We start from the raw sequence: 27,008 nt of genomic DNA, 5'->3' as shown, positions 1-27,008 counted from the left end.
CTAACCAGGAGAAAGTGAGGACTACAGAAGCTGGAGATCAGAGTCGAGAGCGTGTTGCTGGAAAAGCACAGCAGGTCAGGCAGCATCCGAGGAGCAGGAGAATTTACGTTTCGGGCATATTCCTGACGAAGGGCTTCTGCCCAAAACGTCCATTCTCCTACCCCTCGGATGCTGCCTGACCTGCTGTGCTTTTCCAGCAACACACATATCACCTCACCACACTGATAAATTGACTTGCACTGGTACTTTTCTGAAATTCTAGTTGAGATATTCTGACTTAGTCTGCTGTTACCTAAGCAGTGATTGCTCGATACAACCACTGGATTCCCAAAACAAAATATGCTATTCCCCACACTAAAAAAGATAAAGTTGTCACAATCTACCAGACCATAAAGCTAGTCTCTCATTAGACAGATGACTGGTGGTGGTTTAATCTGAGAGTCACCATACCTGAGGCGAGGGGAAAGCTTAAGAAGGTGAGTCCTTCATTGTAACCTTCCCGTAATAATGTCCCTGACTTTCATGAGCACAAAAATGTCCCAGTAACATTGCAACTGGTGGATTGCTTCAATGAAGCTGTTTTTAACCACAAAATCAAAACCTCTTCCCTAACATCTTTGAGGAGAAAGTGAGGGCTGCAGATGCTGGAGATCAGAGCTGAAAATGTGTTGCTGGAAAAGCACAGCAGGTCAGGCAGCATCCAAGGAACAGGAGAATCGACGTTTCGGGCATAAGCCCTTCTTCAGGAATGAGGAAAGTGTGTCCAGCAGGCTAAGATAAAAGGTAGGGAGGAGGGACTTGGGGGAGGGGCTTTGGATTTCCTATCGCATTTCCAAAGCCCCTCCCCCAAGTCCCTCCTCCCTACTTTTTATCTTAGCCTACTGGACAAATTTCCTCATTCCTGAAGAAGGGCTTATGCCCGAAACGTCGATTCTCCTGTTCCTTGGATGCTGCCTGACCTGCTGCGCTTTTCCAACAACACATTTTCAGCTCTTCCCTAACATGTCAACTTTTATAGTACAGCATCTGCAGGCCTCAGCATTGACAAGCAAACTATTAACTCATTGAAGTGTCACAGTGCACTTTTATACTGTGACACTTGCATTTGTGTGCTGCAAAGGAAATTTAATATTTGCAGGAGTAGTAATTAAACTCACCGAGGAATTCACACATCATTGGGAAGTGGGCCAGAAGATTAGTTTCTTCTGAAGAAGGAACGTGTAAAATTGGAGTAAAGCTCTCTTCTGCAATGCTGAAATGACAAACAGGTTGCAATAATTGTTTTGTAATGTGCTATCATACAATCATAAGACCAGAACCACATTGTGGAATAAGTAGTATATATAAATTATAATTGTATTATTGTAGATCAATGTTAGTACAAAATAATTGGATATATAGTTGAAAAGATTCATGAGGCTATGAAGAAGAGTAGATAAGTGAGACAACTTGCTGAACTCCTTCGAAAAAGGCATTGGGATGATGGATTAAATGACCCCCTGTGTGACAGGATCCTTCATGAGGTAGAAATTTCAAGGAATTGGAGAAGTTTCTGCCCAAGCTTTTCTACATTTATAGATAAATGGATACTCATGCTCAGTTTTGATCTTTTTTCAGAAAATGTAAACAACAAAGTCTGTTCCCACAAAACTGCTGATAAGTATGTACAGCAGTCCCTGGGGTGTGAATGAGTTCCGTTGTATAGTCTGTTCGCAAGTCTACTTGTAAGTAAGTTATGATTTGGAGGTGCTGGTGTTGGACTGGGGTGGACAAAGTTAAAAATCACACAACACCAGGTTATAGTCCAAAAGGATGGACTATATGCAAATTGGTACACAATGCAAGACAATATAAAGGTGCCATTTACAGACACACTAAATTTGCTTGTGTCGCATCTTTAAAATTATACCCCCGTATGAGATTGATTTCTTAAGTACGTGCATTTGTAAGTCAGATATTTGTAAATTGAGAACCCTGTGTAGATCCGCTCACTCGCAAGGTCTCAAAAGCCACCATTGACTCGTCTAGTCTGATCATGCAGTCTTTTCATAATCATTAAGGGAGTTCTGGAGGAATGGTATCCGCAAGATAGCAAAGAGTATTGTTTAAATCACTCACATGATCTCTTTTTCACGACAGAGGTTGAGGTAAGCCTTGATTTTTAGATTTTTCTGAATCTGTCTGTCAGAGGCTTGTTTAAAAGCACCCATGTAAAGTTTGGCTGGTAAAATCTCAGCAGGATAGGGTTCAAAAGCATCCAGTTCCTAGAGAGAATTCATCATGTAGAAAATTTTAAAATTTCCCTGTTCCATCAAGCCAGAACCTGCCTAAATTGCTTATACTACATGCACCTGCATACTTTTCTGTCTTTATAGAACTCAGATTTTCCCTCATCTGGGAAAAAGGGATAGGAAAGTACAAATTTGGAAACAGAACACGCCAATTTGGCTCCTTGACCCCATTTTGCCATAAGACTGTGGACTCAAGGGGAGATAATTAGATGCTTTATTGTCGGTGATGATCAAATCTTGGCATTGTGTGGCAAGAATATTATAATCTTTTAGCCAAAACCTGAATATTGTCCATTTCTTGTGCATATGGACATGCATTACTTCAGTAATATAAAACACAGACCTGTGGATGCTAGAAATCTGAAATATAAACAGAAATTGTTGGAGAAACTGAGCAGGTCTGGCAGCATCTGTGGAGAAAAAGCAGAGTTAACATTTTAGGTCCAGTGATCCTTTTTCAGGGCTTCAGGACTCTTTCAATATTTGGGGAGTGGTAAATGGTGTTGAAAATTGTGCAAACATCAGCAAACAATCCTACTTCTAACTTTCGGATGGAGGTAAGGTAATTGATGAAGCAGCGAAAGAGCGTTGGATGTAGGTCATTGTGCTAAACTGCTCCTGCAGTGAAGTATCTGAACTGAGATGCCTCCAACAACCACAACTACCTTTCTTTGTGCCAGGTATTACTTCAAACAGTGGAGAATTTTCTCCCTGATTCCCATGAGTTCTGGATTTGCTAAGATTTTTGGTCAAATGCTGCTGCGATGTCAACAGCAGTCATTCTCACCTTAATTCTAGAGTGTTCAGCTGTTTTCCCAAGATTGTAATCTGGTCAGGAGCTGACTGGCCATAGCAAAACCCAAATTGAACATCAGCAAGCAGTTTATGGCTCAGTAATACCGAATGCTATTTGCTACAATATCCAGACTTTGACTGATAATTGTCAACATTCATATCATAAAAGTATGACATACGAGAGATGTTAATCTTCTCCACTTGACTTTCAGTAGCATTATCTCCACTGAATCCCTCAACGTTAACATTCTAGGTGTTAACCATTGATCAGAAACTGAACTGGACAAGACAAATAATTGCTGTGGCCACAGGAGCGGGTCAGAATTCTGCCGCAAATAACTCACCTCCTATCTTCCCAATGCCTGTCCACCATCTAGAAGGTAATTAAAGCTTGCCTTCCTTGTGTGTTGTGGCTTTAATTTTAGTGGAGGGGTCATGTATAGAATATAGGTACTGTTACTACATAACTACACCACATTGAATGAATAAGTTAGTGAGAATGAAAAAGAATCCCCTAAAAATGAAAAGTAGACTTCGAAAATCAATATGTAGTCTCAAAAAGAGACTACGACAGAAAATAATATTTCAACCTTGACCCACCATCATTCACAACAGAATGTGGCAGAACTGCAAATTTAGATCTGATCTGTTCATTGTGGGATTTAACTTTGCTGTTTATTGCATGCTCCTTCTTCAGTTTGGCACCCAAGTAGTCCTATGTTATTGCTTCACTGGGTTGCACCTCAATTTTAGGTATGTGTGCTGAGATATTAAAGGGTTAATTTGCTCTGCTGACCTACAGCAAATACGATGTCCTGAGGGTAGGGTGTTATGCCTCTGTCTTAGGGTGATATGTCTCTGTCTTAACAGGTAGAATGTAAGGAATTTACATTGTCATCCCTTGTCATTCAGAGCCATTTGCATGGCCATTTCCTAATTATTCAGAGTAAATTTACATTGTCATCCCCTTCTATTTGCATCATCATCATTCAGAATCAATAAGAACATTGCACTTGGAATTCTGACCACACCCTGGTTAAAAACACAATTTATAACAGATCTGGCCATTAAAGGATGATTCACATTACACTGTTTCTGGAGATGATCAGGTCACTCCATTGCGAATTGAGTGGTTTGTGACTGTGAGGGAGTGGCTGAGGGTTGTCTTGTGGGCATTACTGACTGTGATGGAAAGAATTTGTATATAGGAAGGACTGTTTCCTTGTTCAGAGAGATCATTTGACAGGCTTCGCAAGCATTGTGAAGAGTGTTAAGGGTTCCTCTCTGGCTTGTACTTTCTTAATAAAATTTTGGCTGTTCACAGAAGTTGGTGTTTTGCAGCTGCATCAAATGTGTAAGAATCTCAAGAAAAATGAACCTAACAGTGTCACTTGTCATGCTTTCTACACTCTTCATTGAAACAAGCCAATCTCCCAGCTTGGTGGTAATGGAACAGTTGGAGTTAGGTCAACTCATGAAGTTATACATTTTGCTTGAATACCATTCTGTGGCTGCCAAAGGCCCACAACACCTTATGGAGTTTTGAGTTGCCAATCTATTCAAAATCTTTTCCACTTCGCACAGTTGGTCGTGCTACTCATCTATCATTGTGAAGGCCGAACTTGATCTCTACAAAGATTATGTGATGGTCACCTTTAGCAATACTGTCATGAATAGATGTATCTATGACATATAAATTGGTCAGGAAGAAGTAATTTTCGTTTTGATTCCCTTGACACCTATTTAGCAACAGTGTCCATTAAAACCCAGCCTGCTTTATCAGTAGTGGTGCTTTTCAGCCACTCTTTGATGGACATTAAAGTCCCCCATCAGATTATATTCTGTGACCTTTCCATCATCAATGCTTCTTCTAACTGGCTTTCAAATTGGAGGAGTACTGCTTCATCAGCTGAGGAAGTGGAGTTGGTAAGGTAGGTGGTAATCAGCAGAGGTACCTTCTTCCTGTTTGATCTGATTCCATGAGACTTCATGGGGTCGAGAGTCAATGTCCAAGGCACCCAGACAACCCCTCCTGACAGTGTAACACCAGTGCCACCAACTCTGTTGGTTCTATCCTAACTGTGCAACTGTTTGATACAACTGAGCAGCTTGCTAGGCCATTTCCAAGGGCATTTAAGAATCCACATTGCTGTGGATCAGGAATATGTTTGAAGGCCAGACCAGGTAAGGACCACAGAGTTCAATCAACCAGATTGTTTTTAAATGGCTTCATAGTTGCCATTAGACAAACTTCATATTCTCTTCAGATTTATGCCTGAAACGTTGATCCTCCTGCTCCTCGGATGCTGCCTGACCTGCTGTGCTTTACCAGCGCCACACTCTTTGACTCTGATCTCCAGCATCTGCAATCCTCACTTTCTCCTAACTTCATACTCTACCAGATGGTGGTTGGAATTTGACTATTAGCCTTGTCCTCTGGATTATTCACCCAGTGGCATTAGCATTGTACTACCACCTCGTCTTTTTCATGGACACTCAGATCCCTTTGTTCAGGATAGAATGGAACTAGGGGCAGGAGGAGACCACGTTGCCCTTCAAACTTCCTCTATTATAAAGTTATGGCTGATCTTTTAACTCAGCCACATCTTCCCACATTATCCATGTATCCCTTGATTCCCTTAGTACCAATTAATCTATTCATCTCTGAATTAAGTCTGCTCAACAACTAAGCACTCACAGGGCAAAAGTGAGGAATGCTGATGCTGGAGATCGGAGTCTAGATTAGAGTGGTGCTGGAAAAGCACAGCAGGTCAGGCAGCATCCGAGGAGCAGGATGAAGGGCTTTTGCCTAAAAAATCAGGTTTCCTGCTCCATGGTTGCTTTGCTTTTTCAGCACTACTCTGATCTAAACTAAGCATACACAGTCCTCTGGAGTAAATAATTCCAAAAGGACAAAACATTTTGCATGAAGATATTTACCGCCATGCCAGTCCTTATTTAGTGACCATGATCCCAAGTTTTGAACTTCCCAGCCTGAGAATACAGCCTCCGAGAATCTATCCCAAGTCTCTCAATAATTTAGTACACAATGAGATCATCTTTCTCTCTCTTCTAAACATTCAGAAATATAAACCGAGTCTCACTTCATAGGAAAATCCTCTCATCCCAGGATCTAGTGAACTTGAATGCACTCCATTTAATATATCTTTCCTTAGATGAGCAGAATGCCTTCCTGACCACCTTATGTAACAGTCCTGCAATCTTCAGGTATCCATAGACATATATGAGATCCCTTTGGTCCTCCACACATTTCAGAATCTCACCAAACATTCTGTGTTCAATGGCCCTATTTGTCGACCCTAAATACATTACCTCATGCTTCTCCAGATTGAATTGTAATTGTCACCTTTTTTCCTCAACTAACTAGTTCATTGATATCTTCTTATATTCTGTGATTTCCTTTCTCACCCATATCAACTTATTTTCATACAAGTTGTAACCTTCTCAATCATGCCTGTCAAATCACTAAAACAATTATCTACTAATTCTCTTTGCTTCCTGTCACTGAGTTTCAACTTGCCATTTTCCCTCCAATCCCATGAACCTCTTAATTTGAAGATCAGCCTGCCATGTGTACATCACTTGGGATGCAGCAAAAGAGATGGACCAGAGCTGGCAGCTGTCTTATGGCCATTGTCCCACATAGGAACAGAAAAATTAAACCTGAGAGCAGGAAGTTAGTCTGCCACGTGGGATTTTGTCAAAAGCCTTGCTAAAGTCTACATTACATATGCTGCCCTGATCAATCCTCCTATTACTTCCTCAAACATTTCAATCATTTTAGTCAGACTCACACTTATTTTAACAAAGCGATGTCTAATGTCCATGATTAATCTGTGTCTTTCTAAATAATAATTCTGTGGTTTTGCAGAAATTTTTTCAATAATTTAGATTAGATCAGATTAGATCACTTACAGTGTGGAAACAGGCCCTTCGGCCCAACAAGTCCACACCGACCTGCCGAAGCGCAACCCACCCATTCCCCTACATTTACCCCTTTTACCTAACACTACGGGCAATTTAGCATGGCCAATTCACCTGAATTCATCTGACCTGCAAATCTTTGGACTGTGGGAGGAAACCGGAGCACTCGGAGGAAACCCACGCAGACACGTGGAGAATGTGCAAACTCCACACAGTCAATCGCCTGAGTCAGGAATTGAACCCAGGTCTCTGGCGCTGTGAGGCAGCAGTGCTAACCACTTTGTCACCGTGCCACCCACAAATTTCTTGAGCAGCAAGCTCAAGCTGACTGGTCTGCAATCACTCAGACTTTCTCTCTTTTTAAATGACAGCAGAACATTAACATTTCTCCAGTCTTTTGGCATCAATGACAATAACCAAAGATAATTTGAAAATGATGGTCAGATCCTCCTCTATTTCTTCCTTTGGCAGCCTGGGATACCTTTCAGTCACACTGGGTGATATGATTGCTTTCAATGTTCTAATCACCTTAATGTTTCTTTTCTCACTATGTTAATCCCACCCATTATTTCACATTACTCCTCCTTAACTACAGTTTCTGCTTTGTCCCTCATTGTGAAAACATCTTTGAAATGACGAACAACACAATTACTTTGTTCAACAGTAGGGCAAGTGCAGCGGACTTAGCAGAGCTACATTGATTCTTATTTTAACACCTATTAGGGAAGCGAAAGAGCAATCTGAATGTGAATCTTCTTTCTTACCAACAAAACTGATACCATCATTAAAACCATGTCACAGGTCCAGATTTTCACAAAGAATGCACAGGGATAGTGTACAATACCCCATGCAACTCACTTTTGTAACACAGATTCAACAGGCTGAACATAAAGTCAGATGGCTCAAGATTACCAAACATACCTGTGGCATGTAAAATATTTTCTGTGTCCTGAAGAATGGATAGCAGGCAGAGAAGAATTCGTACCCACCATTTAGGACCATGATAGGTTGGCGACTGATAACTTCCAGCAGCTTTGCATATAGTATAGCAGGACCTCGAATTGATACAGAATTAATTAGTATCATGACTTATTAGCCCAAGATGACAGTATTATGAAACCTCAGTTTAAAGAAATCAGTCTTAATTCATACACTCAGTCCATGAATTCCTGAACCTGAATTGCACATGGCTGACTTTGGAGTGAAGCCCGTGTGGATTATGAATCCCAGTTGCTTGATGATAATTCAGAATTGAAAGGGGGATTTTACTGGCCCATGGTTAGCAGGCTGGAGGTGGAGGGTGGTAAAATGCCACAAAGCCATGTCTAGGAAGCTTCCCAATACAGCCCCAGGACTAAGCCATTTTATTAGCAATGAGATTGGAAGTTGGCCTGATCAAAGGCACACAGCTAATTGAAATAATTAAGGGTCACATAAGGGGCTTAAGAAGACATACCATCTGCTGCAAGCATCCTTTCAAGTCAGAGATGAGGGCAATATTTTTTTCTCAAGAATAGAGATGAATCTTTGGAACTGTCTTCTGCAAAATAGTGGAAGCAGAATCTTTGAATATTTTTAAGGCAGAAGTTGATAGATTCTCGATAAGCAACCAGTTAAAGGTTTTTTTCAAGTAGGTGGGAATGAAATCAGCCATCATAATTTTGAATGACAGAGCAGGATCGAGGGACGAAGTGCTAATTAGTATGTTTGTATGTCTCACCAAACTGACAAAAATTCAAAATTATTTTTTGGACAGGAAAAGTTGGAACATTGGCGATCATTTTCTTTCAGGTCTCTTAAGTGGAGATGCAATGTAAAACAGAGGTTCTTCAATAAGAGAGGAGGGAGAACATCACAATTCAGCACTCAGATTCTATAATTGCAACTTCCCAATTCAGAGGCATAAAGGGCAACTATGGAACTCTGTTGCCACCCATTTTAAGACTAGCAAACTCAATTAGCTTAACTGAAATAAAGCCATCTTTTTCTATGTTGTGACTCAGTTGCTTAATGGCTGAACCCCTGAGACAGCAAGGTAGTCAGTACTGTTAAATGTGGTAAAAACAATGACTGCAGATGCTGGAAACCAGATTCTGGATCAGTGGTGCTGGAAGAGCACAGCAGTTCAGGCAGCATCCAAAGAGCTTCGAAATCAACGTTTCGGGCAAAAGCCCTTCATCAGGAATAAAGGCAGTGAGCCTGAAGCGTGGAGAGATAAGCTAGAGGAGGGTGGGGGTGGGGAGGAAGTAGCATAGAGTACAATGGGTGAGTGGTGGAGGGGATGAAGGTGATAGGTCAGGGAGGAGAGGGTGGAGTGGATAGGTGGAAAAGGAGATAGGCAGGTAAGACAAGTCTGGACAAGTCATGGGGACAGTGCTGAGCTGGAAGTTTAGAACTAGGGTGAGGTGGGGGAAGGGGAAATGAGGAAACTGTTGAAGTCCACATTGATGCCCTGGGGTTGAAGCGTTCCGAGGCGGAAGATGAGGCATTCTTCCTCCAGGCGTCTGGTGGTGAGGGAGCGGCGATGAAGGAGGCCCAGGACCTCCATGTCCTCGGCAGAGTGGGAGGGGGAGTTGAAATGTTGGGCCATGGGGCGGTGTGATTGATTGGTGCGGGTGTCCCGGAGATGTTCCCTAAAGCGCTCTGCTAGGAGGCGTCCAGTCTCCCCAATGTAGAGGAGACCGCATCGGGAGCAACGGATTCAATAAATGATATTAGTGGATGTGCAAGTAAAACTTTGATGGATGTGGAAGGCTCCTTTAGGGCCTTGGATAGAGGTGAGGAAGGAGGTGTGGGCACAGGTTTTACAGTTCCTGTGGTGGCAGGGGAAAGTGCCAGGATGGGAGGGTGGGTTGTAGGGGGGCGTGGACCTGACCAGGTAGTCACGGAGGGAACAGTGTTTGTGGAAGGCAGAAAGGGGTGGGGAGGGAAATATATCCCTGGTGGTGGGGTCTGTTTGGAGGTGGTGGAAATGTCGGCAGATGATTTGGTTTATGCGAAGGTTGGTAGGGTGGAAGGTGAGCACCAGGGGCGTTCTGTCCTTGTTACGGTTGGAGGGGTGGGGTTTGAGGGTGGAGGTGCGGGATGTAGACGAGATGCGTTGGAGGGCATCTTTAACCACGTGGGAAGGGAAATTGCGGTCTCTAAAGAAGGAGGCCATCTGGTGTGTTCTCTGGTGGAACTGGTCCTCCTGGGAGCAGATCCGGCGGAGTCGGAGGAATTGGGAATACAGGATGGCATTTTTGCAAGAGGTAGGGTGGGAAGAGGGTAATCTAGGTAGCTGTGGGAGTCGGTAGGTTTGTAAAAAATGTCAGTGTCAAGTCAGTCATCATTAATGGAGATGGAGAGGTCCAGGAAGGGGAGGGAGGTGTCAGAGATGGTCCAGGTAAATTTAAGGTCAGGGTGGAATGTGTTGGTGAAGTTGATGAATTGCTCAACCTTCTCGCGGGAGCACGAGGTGGCGCCAATGCAGTCATCAATGTAGCGGAGGAAGAGGTGGGGAGTGGTGCCGGTGTAATTACGGAAGATCAACTGCTATACTATAGGAAGGATGTGGAGGCATTGGAACGGGTGCAGAGGAGGTTTACCAGGATGTTGCCTGGTATGGAAGGAAAATCGTATGAGGAAAGACTGAGGCACTTGGGGCTGTTTTCACTAGAGAAAAGAAGGTTTAGGGGTGAGGTGTTCAAGATGATTAGGGGGTTAGATAGGGTAGACAGTATGAACCTTTTCCCGCGTATGGAGTCGGGTATTACAAGGGGGCATAGCTTTAAATTAAGGGGGGGTAGATATAGGACTGATGTTAGGGGTAGGTTCTTCACTCAGCGAGTCGTTAGTTCATGGAATGCCCTGCCAGTAACAGTGGTGGACTCTCCCTCTTTATGGGCATTTAAGAGGGCATTGGATAGGTATATGGAGGATAGTGGGTTAGTGTAGTTTAGGTGGGCTTGGATCGGCGCAACATCGAGGGCCCAAGGGCCTGTACTGCGCTGTATTCTTCTATGTTCTATGTTCTATGTTCTATGCTCTACGTAGCCAACAAAGAGACAGGCATAGCTGAGGCCCATACGTGTGCTCATGGCTACCCCTTTGGTCTGGAGGAAGTGGGAGGATTCAAAGGAGAAATTGTTAAGGGTGAGGACCAGTTCGGCCAAACGAATGAGAGTGTCGGTGGAAGAGTACTGTTGGGGACGTCTGGAGAGGAAACAACGGAGGGCTTGGAGGCCCTGGTCATGGCGGATGGAGGTGTAGAGGGATTGGATATCCATGGTGAAGATGAGGCATTGGGGGCCGGGGAAACGGAAGTCCTGGAGGAGGTGGAGGGCGTGGGTGGTGTCTCGAACGTATGTGGGGAGTTCCTGGACTAGGGGGGATAGGACAGTGTTGAGGTAGGTAGAGATGAGTTCAGTGGGGCAGGAGCATGCTGAGACAATGGGTCGGCCAGGGTGGTCAGGCTTGTGGATCTTGGGAAGGAGGTAGAACCGGGCAGTGCGGAGTTCCCGGACTATGAGGTTGGAAGCTGTGGGTGGGAGATCTCATGAGGTGATGAGGTTCTGTTTGGTCTGGGAGATGATGGTTTGGTGACGGGGGGTGGGGTCATGGTCGAGGGGGCAGTAGGAAGAGGTGTCCTCGAGTTGACGTTTGGCTTCAGCGGTGTAGAGGTCAGTGGGCCAGACTACCACTGCGCCCCCTTTATCTGCTGGCTTGATGGTGAGGTTGTCAGCAGAATGCAGTTCTGGGGGGTGGGGTTAGTGACAGTGCATTCTGCTGACATGCCCCCCACAGACCCCACTGTCACTATCCCCAACCCCCAGAACCCCGAGGGGAGCACTACCCCTGCTCATGACTCCACCCCCATTCCCCCCACCATCACACCCACTCCAGTTATAGGTTCCGCCCCCACTCCCAGCTCTACACCTACACCAGATCTCAGATCCCAGCCCTGCCGAGTTTTCACCATCCCCCCCAGACCTTCCCCTCACTGAGGACGAATGATCAGTCCTCAGTAAAGGACTCACCTTCATCCCCCTCCGTCCATGCATCAATGAATTTAATACACGCCGTGACGTCGAACATTTCTTCCATCGCCTCCGCCTCCGAGCCTACTTTTACAATCAGGACTCCTGCCCACCTTCCGAGGACCCCTTCGCCCACCTCCAACACACTGCATCCACCTGGACACCCCGCGCTTGCCTATTACCTGCCCTCGACCTCTTCATTTCCAACTGCCGCCGGGACATTAACCGCCTCAACCTGTCGACCTCCCTCCCCGACTCCAACCTCTCACCCTCACAATGCGCAGCCATCCAATCCCTCTGCTCCAATCCCAACCTCACCATCAAGCCAGCGGATAAAGGGGGCGCAGTGGTAGTCTGGCGCACTGACCTCTACACCGCTGAAGCCAAACGTCAACTCAAGGACACCTCTTCCTACTGCCCCCTCGACCATGACCCCACCCCCCGTCACCAAACCATCATCTCCCAGACCAAACAGAACCTCATCACCTCAGAAGATCTCTCACCCACAGCTTCCAACCTCATAGTCTGGGAACCCCGCACTGCTCGGTTCTACCTCCTTCCCAAGATCCACAAGCTTGACCACCCTGGCCGACCCATTGTCTCAGCATGCTCCTGCCCCACTGAACTCATCTCTACCTACCTCAACACTGTCCTATCCCCCCTAGTCCAGGAACTCTCCACATACATTCGAGACACCACCCACGCCCTCCACCTCCTCCAGGACTTCCGGTCCCCGGCCCCCAACGCCTCATCTTCACCATGGATATCCAATCCCTCTACACCTTCATCCGCCATGACCAGGGCCTCCAAGCCCTCCGTTTTTTTCCTCTCCAGACGTCCCCAACAGTACCCTTCCACCGACACTCTCATTCGTTTGGCCGAACTGGTCCTCACCCTTAACAATTTCTCCTTTGAATCCTCCCACTTCCTCCAGACCAAAGGGGTAGCCATGAGCACACGTATGGGCCTCAGCTATGCCTGTCTCTTTGTTGGCTATGTAGAGCAGTTGATCTTCCGTAATTACACCGGCACCACTCCCCAACTCTTCCTCAGCTACATTGATGACTGCATTGGCGCCACCTCGTGCTCCCGCGAGAAGGTTGAGCAATTCATCAACTTCACCAACACATTCCACCCTGACCTTAAATTTACCTGGACCATCTCTGACACCTCCCTCCCCTTCCTGGACCTCTCCATCTCCATTAATGACGACTGACTTGACACTGACATTTTTTACAAACCTACCGAATCCCAGCTACCTGGATTACACCTTTTCCCACCCTACCTCTTGCAAAAATGCCATCCCGTATTCCCAATTCCTCCGTTCCACCGGATCTGCTCCCAGGAGGACCAGTTCCACCAGAGAACACACCAGATGGCCTCCTTCTTTAGAGACCGAAATTTCCCTTCCCACGTGGTTAATGAAGCCCTCCAACGCATCTCGTCTACATTCCGCACCTCCACCCTCAGACCCCACCCCTCCAACCGTAACAAGGACAGAACGCCCCTGGTGCTCACCTTCCACCCTACCAACCTTCGCATAAACCAAATCATCCGCCGACATTTCCGCCACCTCCAAACAGACCCCACCACCAGTGATATATTTCCCTCCCCACCCATTTCCGCCTTCCGCAAAGACTGTTCCCTCCGTGACTACCTGGTCAGGTCCATGTCCCCCTACAACCCACCCTCCCATCCCGGCACTTTCCCCTGCCACCGCAGGAATTGTAAAACCTGTGCACACACCTCCTCCCTCACCTCTATACAAGGCCCTAAAGGAGCCTTCCACATCCATCAAAGTTTTACTTGCACATCCACTAATATCATTTATTGTATCCGTTGCTCCTGATGCGGTCTCCTCTACATTGGGGAGACTGGACGCCTCCTAGCAGAGCGCTTTAGGGAACATCTCCGGGACACCCGCACCAATCAACCACACCGCCCCGTGACCCAACATTTCAACTCCCCCTCCCACTCTGCCGAGGACATGGAGGTCCTGGGCCTCCTTCACCGCCGCTCCCTCACCACCAGACGCCTGGAGGAAGAATGCTTCATCTTCCGCCTCGGAACACTTCAACCCCAGGGCATCAATGTGGACTTCAACAGTTTCCTCATTTCCCCTTCCCCCACCTCACCCTAGTTCTAAACTTCCAGCTCAGCACTGTCCCCATGACTTGTCCAGACTTGCCTTACCTGCCTATCTCCTTTTCCACCTATCCACTCCACCCTCTCCTCCCGGACCTATCACCTTCATCCACCTCCACCACTCACCCATTGTACTCTATGCTACTTCCTCCCCACCCCCACCCTCCTCTAGCTTATCTCTCCACGCTTCAGGTTCACTGCCTTTATTCCTGATGAAGGTCTTTTGCCCGAAACGTCGATTTTGAAGCTCCTTGGATGCTGCCTGAACTGCTGTGCTCTTCCAGCACCACCAATCCAGTACTGTTAAATGTACACACCATATAGTAAAAATACATTTTGGTCAATGGCATAAAATCAGCCGCATTGCCTTGGACATCCATTATGCCCTCCATCTGTCAATGGATATCTGATGGGATATATGATACATTTACTATCATCAGTAATCTTATAGTATAACTTCTTAATTCGTCTAAATGATTATAACTGTATATGTTGATTTTCTATTTACCTTCCACGTCAGATGATTTTGTGTGTCCATCATACACCACACAATACTTTACACACTCAAGCTCTATATCTTGTGGTAGCAAATAATTACCATATGCATCCTGAAAAGCAACAGCAGTGACTAAATTACTTGTATAAAATAAAAATCTATATTGGAAAAGTTGGGAAAATTATTAACATCACACCGTACTATTCTGAGGGCCTAGTATTTCAGTTCGGGCAAAGGCCTTGGTCACATTGAAGGTATAAAGTCTCCCAGGCTGCTTCCACTGCACCAGTAAAGGGACAACTTTTTATAAATCATTTAAATATTCTGTTAGACATCACGGGTTGTTTTTAAATATACTGATAAGCTGGGACTGAGAGGGCTCAGTAGTGCTTTGGGAAACTCAAAAGCCTTGGTTCATAGAAACGTAGAAAATAGGAACAAAAATAGGACATTTGGTCTTTCAAGCTTGCTCTGTTATTTAATATGATCATTGCTGATTGTCCCCACACAGTACCATGTACCTGTTTTGTCCCCATAACCTTTGATTCCTTCAGCCTTCTTTAAAACATTCAATGTTTTGGCTTCAACTGCTTTCTGTGGCAGAGAATTCCACAGGCCCACCCCTGTCTGGTTCTATGAGATCATTCTTCTACACTCCAGTGAATATAGACTTAATTGATCCAGTCTCTCCTCATACTTCAGTCTCTCGTCATACTTCAGTCCTGTCATTCTAAGAATCAGTCTGATAAATCTTTCTTGCACTTCTTCAATACCCAGAACATCTTTCCCCAGACAAAGAGACCAAAACTTCACACAATACTCCAGGTGTGGTCTTGCTCCTGCACTTGAATCCTTTTGCTATAAAAGCCAACATACCACTTGCCTTCTTTATTGCCTGAGGCACCTGCATACTTACTTTCAGCAACTGGTGTATATAATTGGTCTGCCATCTCTTTGTTTCACTTTATAACTTGCTCTGTTTCTGAGTGTAAAGGACTTACATTTGTCCTCAATAATCTTTTTCCCTTCACATACCAGGTCTCATTGCACCTCCCCCTTTCCCAATTTATTGTCATTTCAGATAATAATCTGTCATCCTGCTTTTGCTATCAAATTGGGTAATCACATTTATCCACATTGTACTTCATCTGCTTGGGATTTTCCCACTCACTCAACTTGTCCAAATCACACTGAAATATCTCTGTATCCTCCTCAAAGTTCACTCTCACAGTCAGCATAATGTCACCTACAAACTTAGAGATATGACACAAATCTAAATCGTTTATATACATTGTGAATAGCTGGGATCCAATCATTGATCCCGGCAGTATCCAACTAGTCACTGTTTGCCACTCAGAAAAGCACCTATTTATTCCTACTTGTTGTTTCTTTTTGTCAACCAGCTCTCTATCCATGATAACACACTACCACTAATCCCATATGCTTTAATTTTACATGCAAATCTCTTATGTGGGACTGTATCAAAAAAATATGAACCACATCTGCTGACTCACCCTTCTCCACTCTACTAGTTACATCCCTAAAAAAATTCAGTGGATTTATCAAACATGATTTGCCTTTCATAAATTTGAATGCCCCTTCCTTGGATTTAATACTATCCATAATTTCCCTTGTTAGCCGTGGTTTTTCTAGGACTCTGCTATTAAATCTTTTACAACAGACCCCTGCATTTTCCCCATTATCAATGTTAGACATATAATTCCTTATTTTCTCTTAACTCCACTATTTTAAGAAAGGGTAATATTAGTTACCCTCAAGTCCATTAGACCTTTTCAGAGCCGATAGAAACCTGAAAGATGACTATCCTCTATTTCTAAGTTACTTCCCTAAATACTCTGGGATATAGATTATCAGGCCCTGGAGATTTATTGGTTTTTAAATTCTATCAATTTTCCTACCAATACTGACTTCCTTCAGTCCCTTCCTCTCACTAGATCCTATGTATAAAACATTTTTGGAATGTTATTTGTGTCCTCCTGTGTGAAAACAGAACCAAAGTATGTATTTAATTGGTCTGCCATCTCTTTGTTATACTTTATAATTTCCTCTGTTTCTGAGTGTAAAGGACTTAGATTTGTTCTCACTAATCTTTTTCCTTTCACATACCAAAGAATCTTTTACAATCAGTTTGTAGGTTCTCCATGTGCTTACTCTTGGATTCTACTTTTCTCCTCTTAATCCATTTGTCTCCCTTCGCTGAAATCTATACAGCTCCCAATCCTAAAATCTGCTTTTTTTGGTCAGTTTGCATGTCACTTCTTTGGATCTAATATTATTCTTAATTTCTCTTGTTAGCCACAGTTGAGCCATCTTTCCCATTTTATTTTAGTACCAGACAGGAATGAATACTTGTTGGAATTCTCTATGCACTCTTTAAATTGATAAAAAAAAAACTGGCTGAGGGATAGAAAACTAATGATTAATGGATATATTTTGGGGTGGAAGAAGGTTTGTCTGGAAATACCAGATGTTGATATTTGAACACGTGCTTTTCATGATATCTATTAATCATGGTATACAGGGATGAGTTCAAAGTTTGCAGATGACACTCAACTTGGATTAATTGTAAACTGTGGAGAGGATAATTTGAAACTCCAAAAAGTCATTGACAAGTTGGGAGAATGATTAGATAGGTAGCAAGATGAAGTTCAATGCAGAGAAGTGTGAGGTATACACTTTGGTCAGAAGAACACTGAAAGATAGGAGTACGATTCTAAATGAAGTGCAAGAGCTGAAGGTAGCCAGGTGGAAGAGCAGTTAATAAAGTATACAGCATTCTTGGTTTATTATTCGGGGCATAGAGTACAAGAGCAAGGAGGTGATATTGAACTTGTACAAGACACTTGTTAGATCGCAGCTAGAGTATTGTATAACGTTGTGAGCATCACATTATAGGAAAGATGTGAATGCATTGGAAAGAATGCAGAAGAGATTTGCAAGCACGTTCCCATGAATGAGAAACTTCAGTTATGAGGATAGACTAAAGAAATTTGGACTATATTCCTTGGAGATGAAGACCAAGAAAAGTTTTGATAGAGGTTTTCAAAATCTTGAGTGAACTGGATGGAGTAGGTAGGAAGAAACTGTATCTGCTCATAAAAGAAATAACAAACAAGAGGGCACAGATTTAAAGTGATCTGTAAACTAAGCAAGAATGATATTAAAAGAAACTTTTTCACACAGTTCATAGTTAAGAGTACGGTTTGCACTGCCCTGAAATGTCATGGAGGCAGGTTCAATTGAGGCTTTTAAGAGGGCATTGAATTTTTATTGGCATAGATGGTGTACAGGGATTTAGAAGAGGGAGGAGATTAGCACTATATAATAGAATCCCCGTGCAGGCAAGATGAGCCGTTGCCTATGTACTGTAAGCCCCTTAAGTAATGTTCCCCAATATATCATAGCCAAATTGTACCTTACACCATCACAGTTTCTTTTGTTTAGATTGAGGCTTTAGTCATAGAGTCAATCACATCATTTTCCACCTTCATGATGAATTATATCACATTATGGCCACTTTTCCCCAAAAGGTCTCACACAGCTCGATTGCCAATTATTCCTTTCTTATTACACAATATCCATTTTAGGATGACCTGCTCATTCATTGGTTCCTTCATGTATTGGTCCAGAAAACCATCCTGTACATACTCACAGGAATTCCTCCTCTATAGGTATTGTTACCGATTTGATTTGTCCTAACTATGTGCAGATTCTATTGCATACTGTGAGGTTTATATTGTGGAGAAATCGGATTCTGGCTGAGATTGAAGGGCCAGAGGGAATAATTTCTTGTTTTATTCCAAAGGCTGTTCTCATCTTACTAAAGGTTTCAAAGTTCCCAAGGCCAAGGAAACCCTGTCATTGAGTCATAGAGATGTATAGCACGGAAACAGACCCTTCGGTCCAATTCGTCCATGCCAACCAGATATCTCAACCCAATCTAGTCCCACCTGCCAGCACCCATTCCATATCCCTCTAAACCCTTCCTATTCACTTACCCATCCAGATGCCTTTCAAATGTTGCAATTGTACTAGCCTCCAACACTTTCTCTGGCAGCCCATTCCACACACTCACCACCCTCTGTGTGAAAAGGTTGCCCCTTTTGATTTTTTTACATCTTTCCCCTCTCACCCTCAATCTATGCCCTCTAGTTCTGGACTCCCCCACCCAGGGAGAAACCTCCTCTATTTACCCTATCCATGATTTTATTTAACCTGAATAAAAAGAGTAACTGTGGAATTTAATGTTCCAAACACAAGTAAAAGTCCCATAGTAATTGAAACAGTAGTTTGTCATGATTTTATAAACCTCTATAAGGTCACCCCTCAGCCTCCGACACTCCAGTGAAAACAGCCCCAGCCTATTCAACCACTCTCTTATAAAGAAAGCCCTTAATTTTATCAAATGCAAAAAAAAAACACATGATTGTCACTGGCTGGACCTACCTAATGAGATAGCAAACTCATGCAGTTCATTTAATTTTGAATTTCTTATTTTTTATCACTACTTAATTGTTAAGAATGGTACATTTTGTAATTATTTGGTCAGAACTCCTCAACATCATTTGTCATATCAATTATAATAGAATCTAAAGAAAGAAGAGTCAAAGCAGGTTGTAGAGTCCATTGAGATGCTTCAACATTCAATACATTACCTTCAACCTCAACTTCACCTTCCCATACTTACTCCATATTCCTTGGTTCCCATAGTTCTGCACTGTAACAATTCTATAATTTTCAGCTTGCGCTTTCAGACTCCAAAACATTATTAGATGTGATTCCATAATTGGGCCACACTTGCTGAATAATCCCAAGGCCAATCATAATACCTCAAACATCAATTTAAGATAATCAATCAAGCTCATAAGATGGCTCAAATAAGGCTTGACAGAATTGACATAAGTTCATATGCAGTGAGATGTTCTCTGAACAAAAGGAAGTATGTCCAAACATTGCATTTTTAAAAATTAACTACAAGCTTGGGAAGCCTATACATCCCCAAAGCTTTCACCATATTTGGGCCAATCAGAGATGACACGCCAATCAATCAGCATCTTTTTCTCCTCCAGGATAAATTTTTGTGATTGTTACAAGTTTGGTATTATTGCATTTTACTTTGATGGTTGCAAGTCAAAAAACTTCAGCAACATTCTAACATACAATATCTTAAAATGAGAACAGAAAGTGAATGTTACCATTTTTGCTCTCTTGGCTGTTATCACATGACTTTCATCATACTGAGACTTTGTTCGTACATCTGTAATAAAACAAATGATGCTGAATTTGAATTTCTATTACAGTGAAAATTTGTTCTTATTAGATGATAGAAAAGGCATGAAATGTTTATTCTGTTTCTAAAGTTTTGTAAGGCTTATTAACTGATCTGCTCATAATTTATACATTTAAGCAAAGAAATTTAAAGAAGCTATATTTGTTGCTGCTTGTATGATTTTTTTTAAGCAAAGTTCAAACCTGTTTACCACTTATGTTAACTCTTTTAGTATAAGAGGTATGTACTGGTGCAATAAACTCCTGACTCTCTCAGCAGATCTACTTTGGGATATTTTGTAGTAGTGTCAAACTTTAAACTACTGTTTCAATTACTATGGGACTTTTACTAGTGTTTGGAACATTAAATTCCACAGTTACTCTTTTTATTCAGGTTAAATAAATAGTGTCTATTATATGTAAAAAAAAACACCAGGACCCCTACTCTAGTGGTCAAAGTCATTTAGAAGTGTAATGTGGAAAACATGTGGCACTTAAATTAAGGATGTGCTATTATAGCAAAACCAAAATATTTGCATCTAGTTTTCAATTAGTGACTATATCGCTAAATTCAGTTATTGAGTGCAAATGTATGGAAAAAAAATCTGCAGGTCAGATAATTATAGAACATGCATGTTGGACAAAAAGATTATTTAAAATTGCACGATTGATTCAGATTGTATTTGGTTGAGTTGTTCTTTATAAACTGACAAAATATAAAAGGAGTGTTTCCATTTAAATAAATAGTTCAGTTTGAAATGTCAATTTGAAATGTTCCAATTAATTTAAACTTAAGAAAGAGAAAAAAAAGCCATTTTCATTTCCAACCACCACTTTGGATAAGTTAGATTCCAAGTGTGATAAAAAAAAGAAAGAAAAATTTTAAATTTTTAGAAAGAGTTAGCTATTCCCTAGAGTAGAAACATTTAATTATATTTTATACTTGTATAAAAGATGTCCACCATAAATGTCGGCCCATTCTGCATAATTATGTGACTGTAATTTAAGTTGGATGTTTATCTTTTGTAAAATAATTCACTTGATCTTTCCAACATTAAACCAAGTCTCAAGAAATGCTCCAACGTTTTCTGTAGGCTAAAATGAGACATTATTGTGATTGCTTGCAACCTATTTTCTCAGCACCATCCTGAAAAAGGCATTCAGAAGAACGATTGCAATATATGAGAACTAAAATAATACAGGGGAAGCATTCTAAGAAAGATTCAAGCACACGCAGACCGGTTGAAGATATTTAGCAAATTAAAGACTAATGGTGTTGATGATATTTGAGCAGTAGGCTTAGCAGGGACATAACAAAAACAAAATTCACTAACTCACAAATAGCCTGTCCGCACACAATGATATCAATGTTGAATACAAATTTATCCTGTATGGATCAAATCAGCCAATATTACCTCCTCCTCTGTTAGCTGAAAATAAAAGCTGCATATGACTCACTGACAAACGCATCTGAAAAATAATTGGTTTTGGAAAAAAATGTGAATATGCCTGGGGATGAGTTTTTATTATGTCTTCCAATTTACACCATTTTGGTCCCGATGTTAACATTCTGAAGTCTTTTCAGAGGCACTTGGTCTGGTTACCTGAGAATAAAGCAACAATGAGACATGATTTTTATTGACTCAATGTCTCACTATCTGTGTGCTAAAAAAATTGCTTCTCATAAATGAATAACTTTTATTGAGTATCTGTTACATGAGTTATGTGACTAAAATTTAATTTTAGAAAACTAAAGTCAGAAGGTACTTTTAAAGGCAAACCTTTGACTAATGTGAATTACTTCTTTACTGAAATAAAAGCAAGTTAATAAGGTAGCCTGACTGATGTTGTGTCAATGAACTTCTAGAAAATGTTTGTAAAGTTGAAGACCATGGGATTAAAACAGCAGTAGCTGTAAGGTTATAAAATTGGCTAAGAGTGAGACAGAGTAGAGAATAATGATCAATCATTGTTTTCTGTTCAGTGTGCAGTGTTGTCCCCCAGAGCCCAATATTGGTTTCACAGCTTAATTGAGGATACAGGGCATAACTTCACAGTGTGCAGATGTCACAAAACTCAGAAATGTAGTGAACTATGAAAAACACAGTTACCATTTTCAGGAGGGGCAGAGATGTATTTTACATTCCTCAACTGCTGTGATGAGGATGAGGGTCATGTAAAATCTAGCAGGAGATCTCACCATTGTTTACCCACCCACCCTGACCTGCTTGAACTTTTATGGGTGTGGGGAGACTTCATGAAGCCCACCTGCCATTCGTCCTATTGACGAGTACTTAAGGGCTTCATCCAGCCACCACTGTCACAGCATGGAAAGGTCTATGTCATTTAGTTTTGGGTGTGCGCACTAGTGTCAAGCAAAGCAAAACAACTCTTTGTCCAATTCTCCTTCCTCAACTGTTAAAGTCATTTAATTCTTAGAGCCTCCCCACAATGTTTTTTAAACATGGATCTCCATCAAAACTCTCAATCTCAAATTGCTGAGATCCCTGACATCAAAATAACTGAGTTTCTTGGCATGGTGCGACTGTGTAGCTCCAAATGCAGGGAATGAGAATTTAAGATGCAGCAGTGTACAGGTGACAATGAAGTAAGAGTGAAAGTCATTGATGCAAGGGATATGAAATGGATAATCTTGGCAGTGAATAGGATATGTGTTTTTGTAACTAGGAATCAAATGGATAAGGAAAGATAACGCTGGGTACAGTTAAAAATGATGGCATCAGCAACTTTAACTAGATAAATCTCAGTTTTGTTGGTAGGGTGAAAGTAGACTCAGGGGATCTGAACAAAAAGTTGTGGGAGAGATATTAGCAGGGTGGAAACATATTTAAATCATAATATTATCATCATATCATCCAAATAGCTGCTCAGAAATACTGTCATAACCTTTGGAGGCCTATGTTTCCCTTCTCCCAAACCCATCCATGCTGATTAGTTTAAAACCTCTCTTTAGCCTTGTATATTCAATTTTCCAGGAACTCAGTCACAGCATAGTTTAAGTGAAGCTCATCCTCAGGAACAGTTCCCTCTCCCCCCTCCCTGAGTACTTCTGACAGCGCCCATGACCTGAAATCTATTCCTCCCAGACCAATCTATGAGCCACGCAGTTCACTCCTTGACTTTATTTACCCTTGCCCATAACTCAGGCAGTAATCTTGAGATTATTTCCTTGAAGGTTCCGCTCTCTCATTTAGCTCCTAAGTGTTCAAATTCTTTCAGAAAAGACTCATTTCTACTCTTATCGATGTCATTGGTACCAATGTGGATGTCAACAACTGGATCCCACTCCTCCCACTCCAAATTTCTCTATAGCCAGAGAAAATGTCCTTGACCCGGGCACTGGGCAGGCAATGCTGCCTTTCAGACTCAGACTCAGGATCACAGAAGACATTAAGATCTATTCCTCTCATTATACTGTCTCCAATCACTATTATGTATTTAGAGTCATAGAGTCATAGAAATGTACAGCATGGAAACAGGCCCTTCGGTCCAACCCGTCCATGCCGACCAGATATCCCAACCCAATCTAGTCCCACCTGCCAGCACCTGGCCCATATCCCTCCAAACCCTTCCTATTCATATACCCATCCAAATGCCTCTTAAATGTTGCAATTGTACCAGCCTCTACCACTTCCTCTGGCAGCTCATTCCATACCCGTACCACTCTCTGTGTGAAAAAGTTGCCCCTTTATATCTTTCCCCTCTGACCCTAAACCTATGCCCTCTAGTTCTGAACTCTCTGACCCCAGGGAAAAGACTTTGCCTATTTATCCTATCCATGCCCCTCATAATTTTGTAAACCACTATAAGGTCACCCCTCAGCCTCCGACACTGCAGGGAAAACAGCCCAAGCCTGTTCAGCCTCTCCCTATAGCTCAAATCCTCCAACCCTGGCAACATCCTTGTAAATCTTTTCTGAACCCTTTCAAGTTTCATAGCATCTTTCTGATAGGAAGGAGACCAGAACTGCATGCAATGTTCCAATAGTGGCCAAACCAATGTCCTGTACAGCTGTAACATGACTTCCCCAACTCCTGTACTCAATACTCTGACCAATAAAGGAAAGCATACCGTTTGAATAGCTGTCTGTACCACAGTGCTATGATCATTTGCTCATCCACCCTCCAGTCCCTACTCTTGTGTACATGAGCATGATTGTCCTTCCACCACGCTCACTAGTATAATGATATATTGGCTTGCTGAATTTATAGAGTCTTATGGTTGATGTGTGATTGATAGTGTGAGAAATTCTCATGGAAGTGCTCAGTATGGCTTCTTGTCTTGGTGGGACATAGGCTGTCTCGTGGAAATCAAGAATCTAGATGGCACAGCCATTTCAGACAACTTGGAGGATTTTTCACAGTTTCACCAGCAATCACATTGAACCAGCCAACTTTCTATTTGCACAAAATTATGAGCAGTTAACTTGAAAGTAAAGCTTCACAAATAAATTATCTTCTGAATTTCAGCTGCTTGTAATAAATCTATAAAACCAGTTTTTTGAAATAAATTGGACATTTTAACTAGCATGAGCCTAAATAATCAGCTCAAGGGCAGCATTTATGTTGGTCATATTTGCACATTGGCCTGAGTGAAAGTTGTCAAGTGGTGAGACACTTCCTTTCTCCTACCACAAAACTGACAATTTGACTTTCCAAATGCTTGCGTTCAGGAACTCCTTTGCAGTGTTTTGTGCAGAAAACAAAGAACACACAAACCCAGAGACAATAAGGATCAGCATGATGTGGCTAGAATAGCCACTTTATTCACCTATATTGTTAGATTTATTGAGGCCAGGCCAATCAGTTTATCAGTTGGGCAGATAAAATCTACATTATCTTTATATTAAAGGTCAGGCCAAAAAAGATAAACCAAGTGGTGGATCCTTATTTTAAACAATAATCCTTGAATATAATTTAAGCATTAACATTTGTACCTGAATATCTTCCCATGTATCACTCCAGGTTTTACATATCAAACCATATGTTTTAGGAGAAATAATATAAATTATCAGTTGAGCAGACTGGCCAATTTGTTTTGGATGAGGGACAAGCATCTCAAATTTTAGAATATTCTTCTTCCTCAGTTCATTGCCTGAAAACGGGTCCATCCATACTGCTGCATTCTCCACCTTTCATAGGGCAAAGAGGCAGGCTCTGAATCCACCACTTCTGGAATGGGGACTGAACTCAGTGTGTTGCCACCAAACTGGTGCACACTGTCCATCCAACTAACTGAATCAACTTGACCCCAAAGAGGCAGAGTTGATGAGGTACATATACTTTTACAGCCTGTTGTAGCCTGGAGCTATTGTTAGTGATGTTAGAGATTCCACTTTCTTTTCATCATGTGGAACGACCAGGAATCTTTTTCATTCTTACTGCCTGCCATTGGCCTATGGTGGAAGGATTAACAAATTGTTACTTTGCATGTTTGATCACATTATCAATGTGCCTTCCATTGCCATCTAATCACGGAATGAGACTTGAACTAGGGGCTTCTGGTTCAGAGGCAGAAATCTACCTACAGCACCAGACAACCACCTCAAATTTTAAAATGTCTCCTCTAAATTAAGGGGTTCTGTTCTAATTGTGAATTGGGATTGTACTAAATTTCTAAGTAGAGACAGGCCCATGTGATCTAGTTGCCCTGAGAAAAGAAATCCAGACTGAAACCTATTGAAAAGCAAATTGCACTTTTCCAACTTCAATATAGAAATATCTGAAGATTGAGATACAGTGAGAGACAGAGAGAGAGAGAAGCAGTTACAGCTAAGAAGAACATAAACCACTAACTCTTCTGTCATTGCATCTCCCATCCTGGTTATAATCTCTTCCAAACTCTTTCATCAGGCAGAACATACAAAACATTAAACACATGAACCAACTGGTTTAAGAACAGCTTCTTTCCCTTTCAAAACTCATGTTGATCTTGCTTTTGTGCACCTCCTTTGCAGCCGTAATTTTGTATTTCTCTCTGTTCAATCATCCAATGATCTTTGTATGCATGATCTTGATTGTATTGCACACCAAATAGAGGGCGGCACGGTGGCCCAGTGGTTAGCACTGCTGCCTCACAGCGCCTGTAGACCCGCGTTCAATTCCCGACTCAGGCGACTGACTGTGTGGAGTTTGCACGTTCTCCCCGTGTCTGCGTGGGTTTCCTCCGGGTGCTCCGGTTTCCTCCCACAGTCCAAAGATGTGCAGGTCAGGTGAATTGGCCATGCTAAATTGCCCGTAGTGTTAGGTTAAAGGGGTAAAGGTAGGGGTATGGGTGGGTTGCGCTTCGGCGGGTCGGTGTGGACTTGTTGGGCCGAAGGGCCTGTTTCCACACTGTAAGTAATCTAATCTAATCTAAAAATAGGTACATAACAATAATAAATCAAATCAAATTTCTCCTATGCTCATACCCTATTCCAACGTTTATTTTTGTTCTTAACTTACCCAGCCCTTGTTTGATATCTATTATTTTTCTTTCTTTTCCCTATTCTTTTAACAGACCACTAATGGTGCAACGCCCTCCTTTCTGCACTGTAATGTGTTCCCAATACATTTCATTGTGATGACTTCAGTCTCCCTGCTGTGGTCTTTACTCACCAACTAAATAGAGGTAAATAGGCTCTGTTAACCTGGAGTACTTTGTGCATTGATTCAATAAATTATAGAGCTCTGTGGCTTCACAAAAGATTATTCCAGCCATCACAACAGTAAAGGAGCAAATAACTGGGTGCTGAATATTAACTTCTAATTCTTCCGATTGCTGCAGTCTCTCAGTGGCTTCTTAGTTACGGAAGGCTCCGCGTCGTATCCAGGAAATGACCTCACGGACGAGGGTGGGGTTCCGTTGCCGACGCCCTCTCTGATTGACAGTGAGGTCCAGCCAAACCGGAAAAGTACGCCGTGACAGTTTCCACCAATCACGGATGAGGGGCGGGCGCTGGGTCTTGCCGGTCAACCAAACGCTGTGCTTGTCACGTGACACCCCAGCCAATGGCAGAGAGGCTCCGGG

At 42.4% G+C, this 27,008-nt stretch overlaps 1 protein-coding gene across 1 annotated transcript in view; it reads right to left on the bottom strand.

The window, feature by feature from the left end:
* Positions 1-26,756, bottom strand: part of styxl1 (serine/threonine/tyrosine interacting-like 1) — a 36,086-nt gene extending 9,330 nt beyond the window's left edge. Inside the window, exons 1-6 of the mRNA XM_043718798.2 lie at positions 26,597-26,756; positions 19,907-19,968; positions 14,703-14,802; positions 7,953-8,086; positions 2,119-2,264; positions 1,158-1,252 (exon numbers count right to left, since the gene is read on the bottom strand). Of these exons, the coding sequence (XP_043574733.1) occupies positions 1,158-1,252; positions 2,119-2,264; positions 7,953-8,086; positions 14,703-14,802; positions 19,907-19,968; positions 26,597-26,699 (640 nt within the window). The 5' untranslated portion in view covers positions 26,700-26,756. The remainder of the gene's footprint in view (positions 1-1,157; positions 1,253-2,118; positions 2,265-7,952; positions 8,087-14,702; positions 14,803-19,906; positions 19,969-26,596) is intronic.
* Between the last annotated feature and the right edge of the window lie 252 nt (positions 26,757-27,008).

This window comes from Chiloscyllium plagiosum, unplaced genomic scaffold (genome assembly GCF_037043375.1).
Source record: "Chiloscyllium plagiosum isolate Xiang-an unplaced genomic scaffold, Cpla_swu_hap1 HiC_scaffold_31, whole genome shotgun sequence".
Taxonomy (NCBI): Eukaryota; Metazoa; Chordata; class Chondrichthyes; order Orectolobiformes; family Hemiscylliidae; genus Chiloscyllium; species Chiloscyllium plagiosum.
Note: the sequence above shows the minus strand (reverse complement) of the source record. Positions and strands in the feature narration are given on the sequence as shown.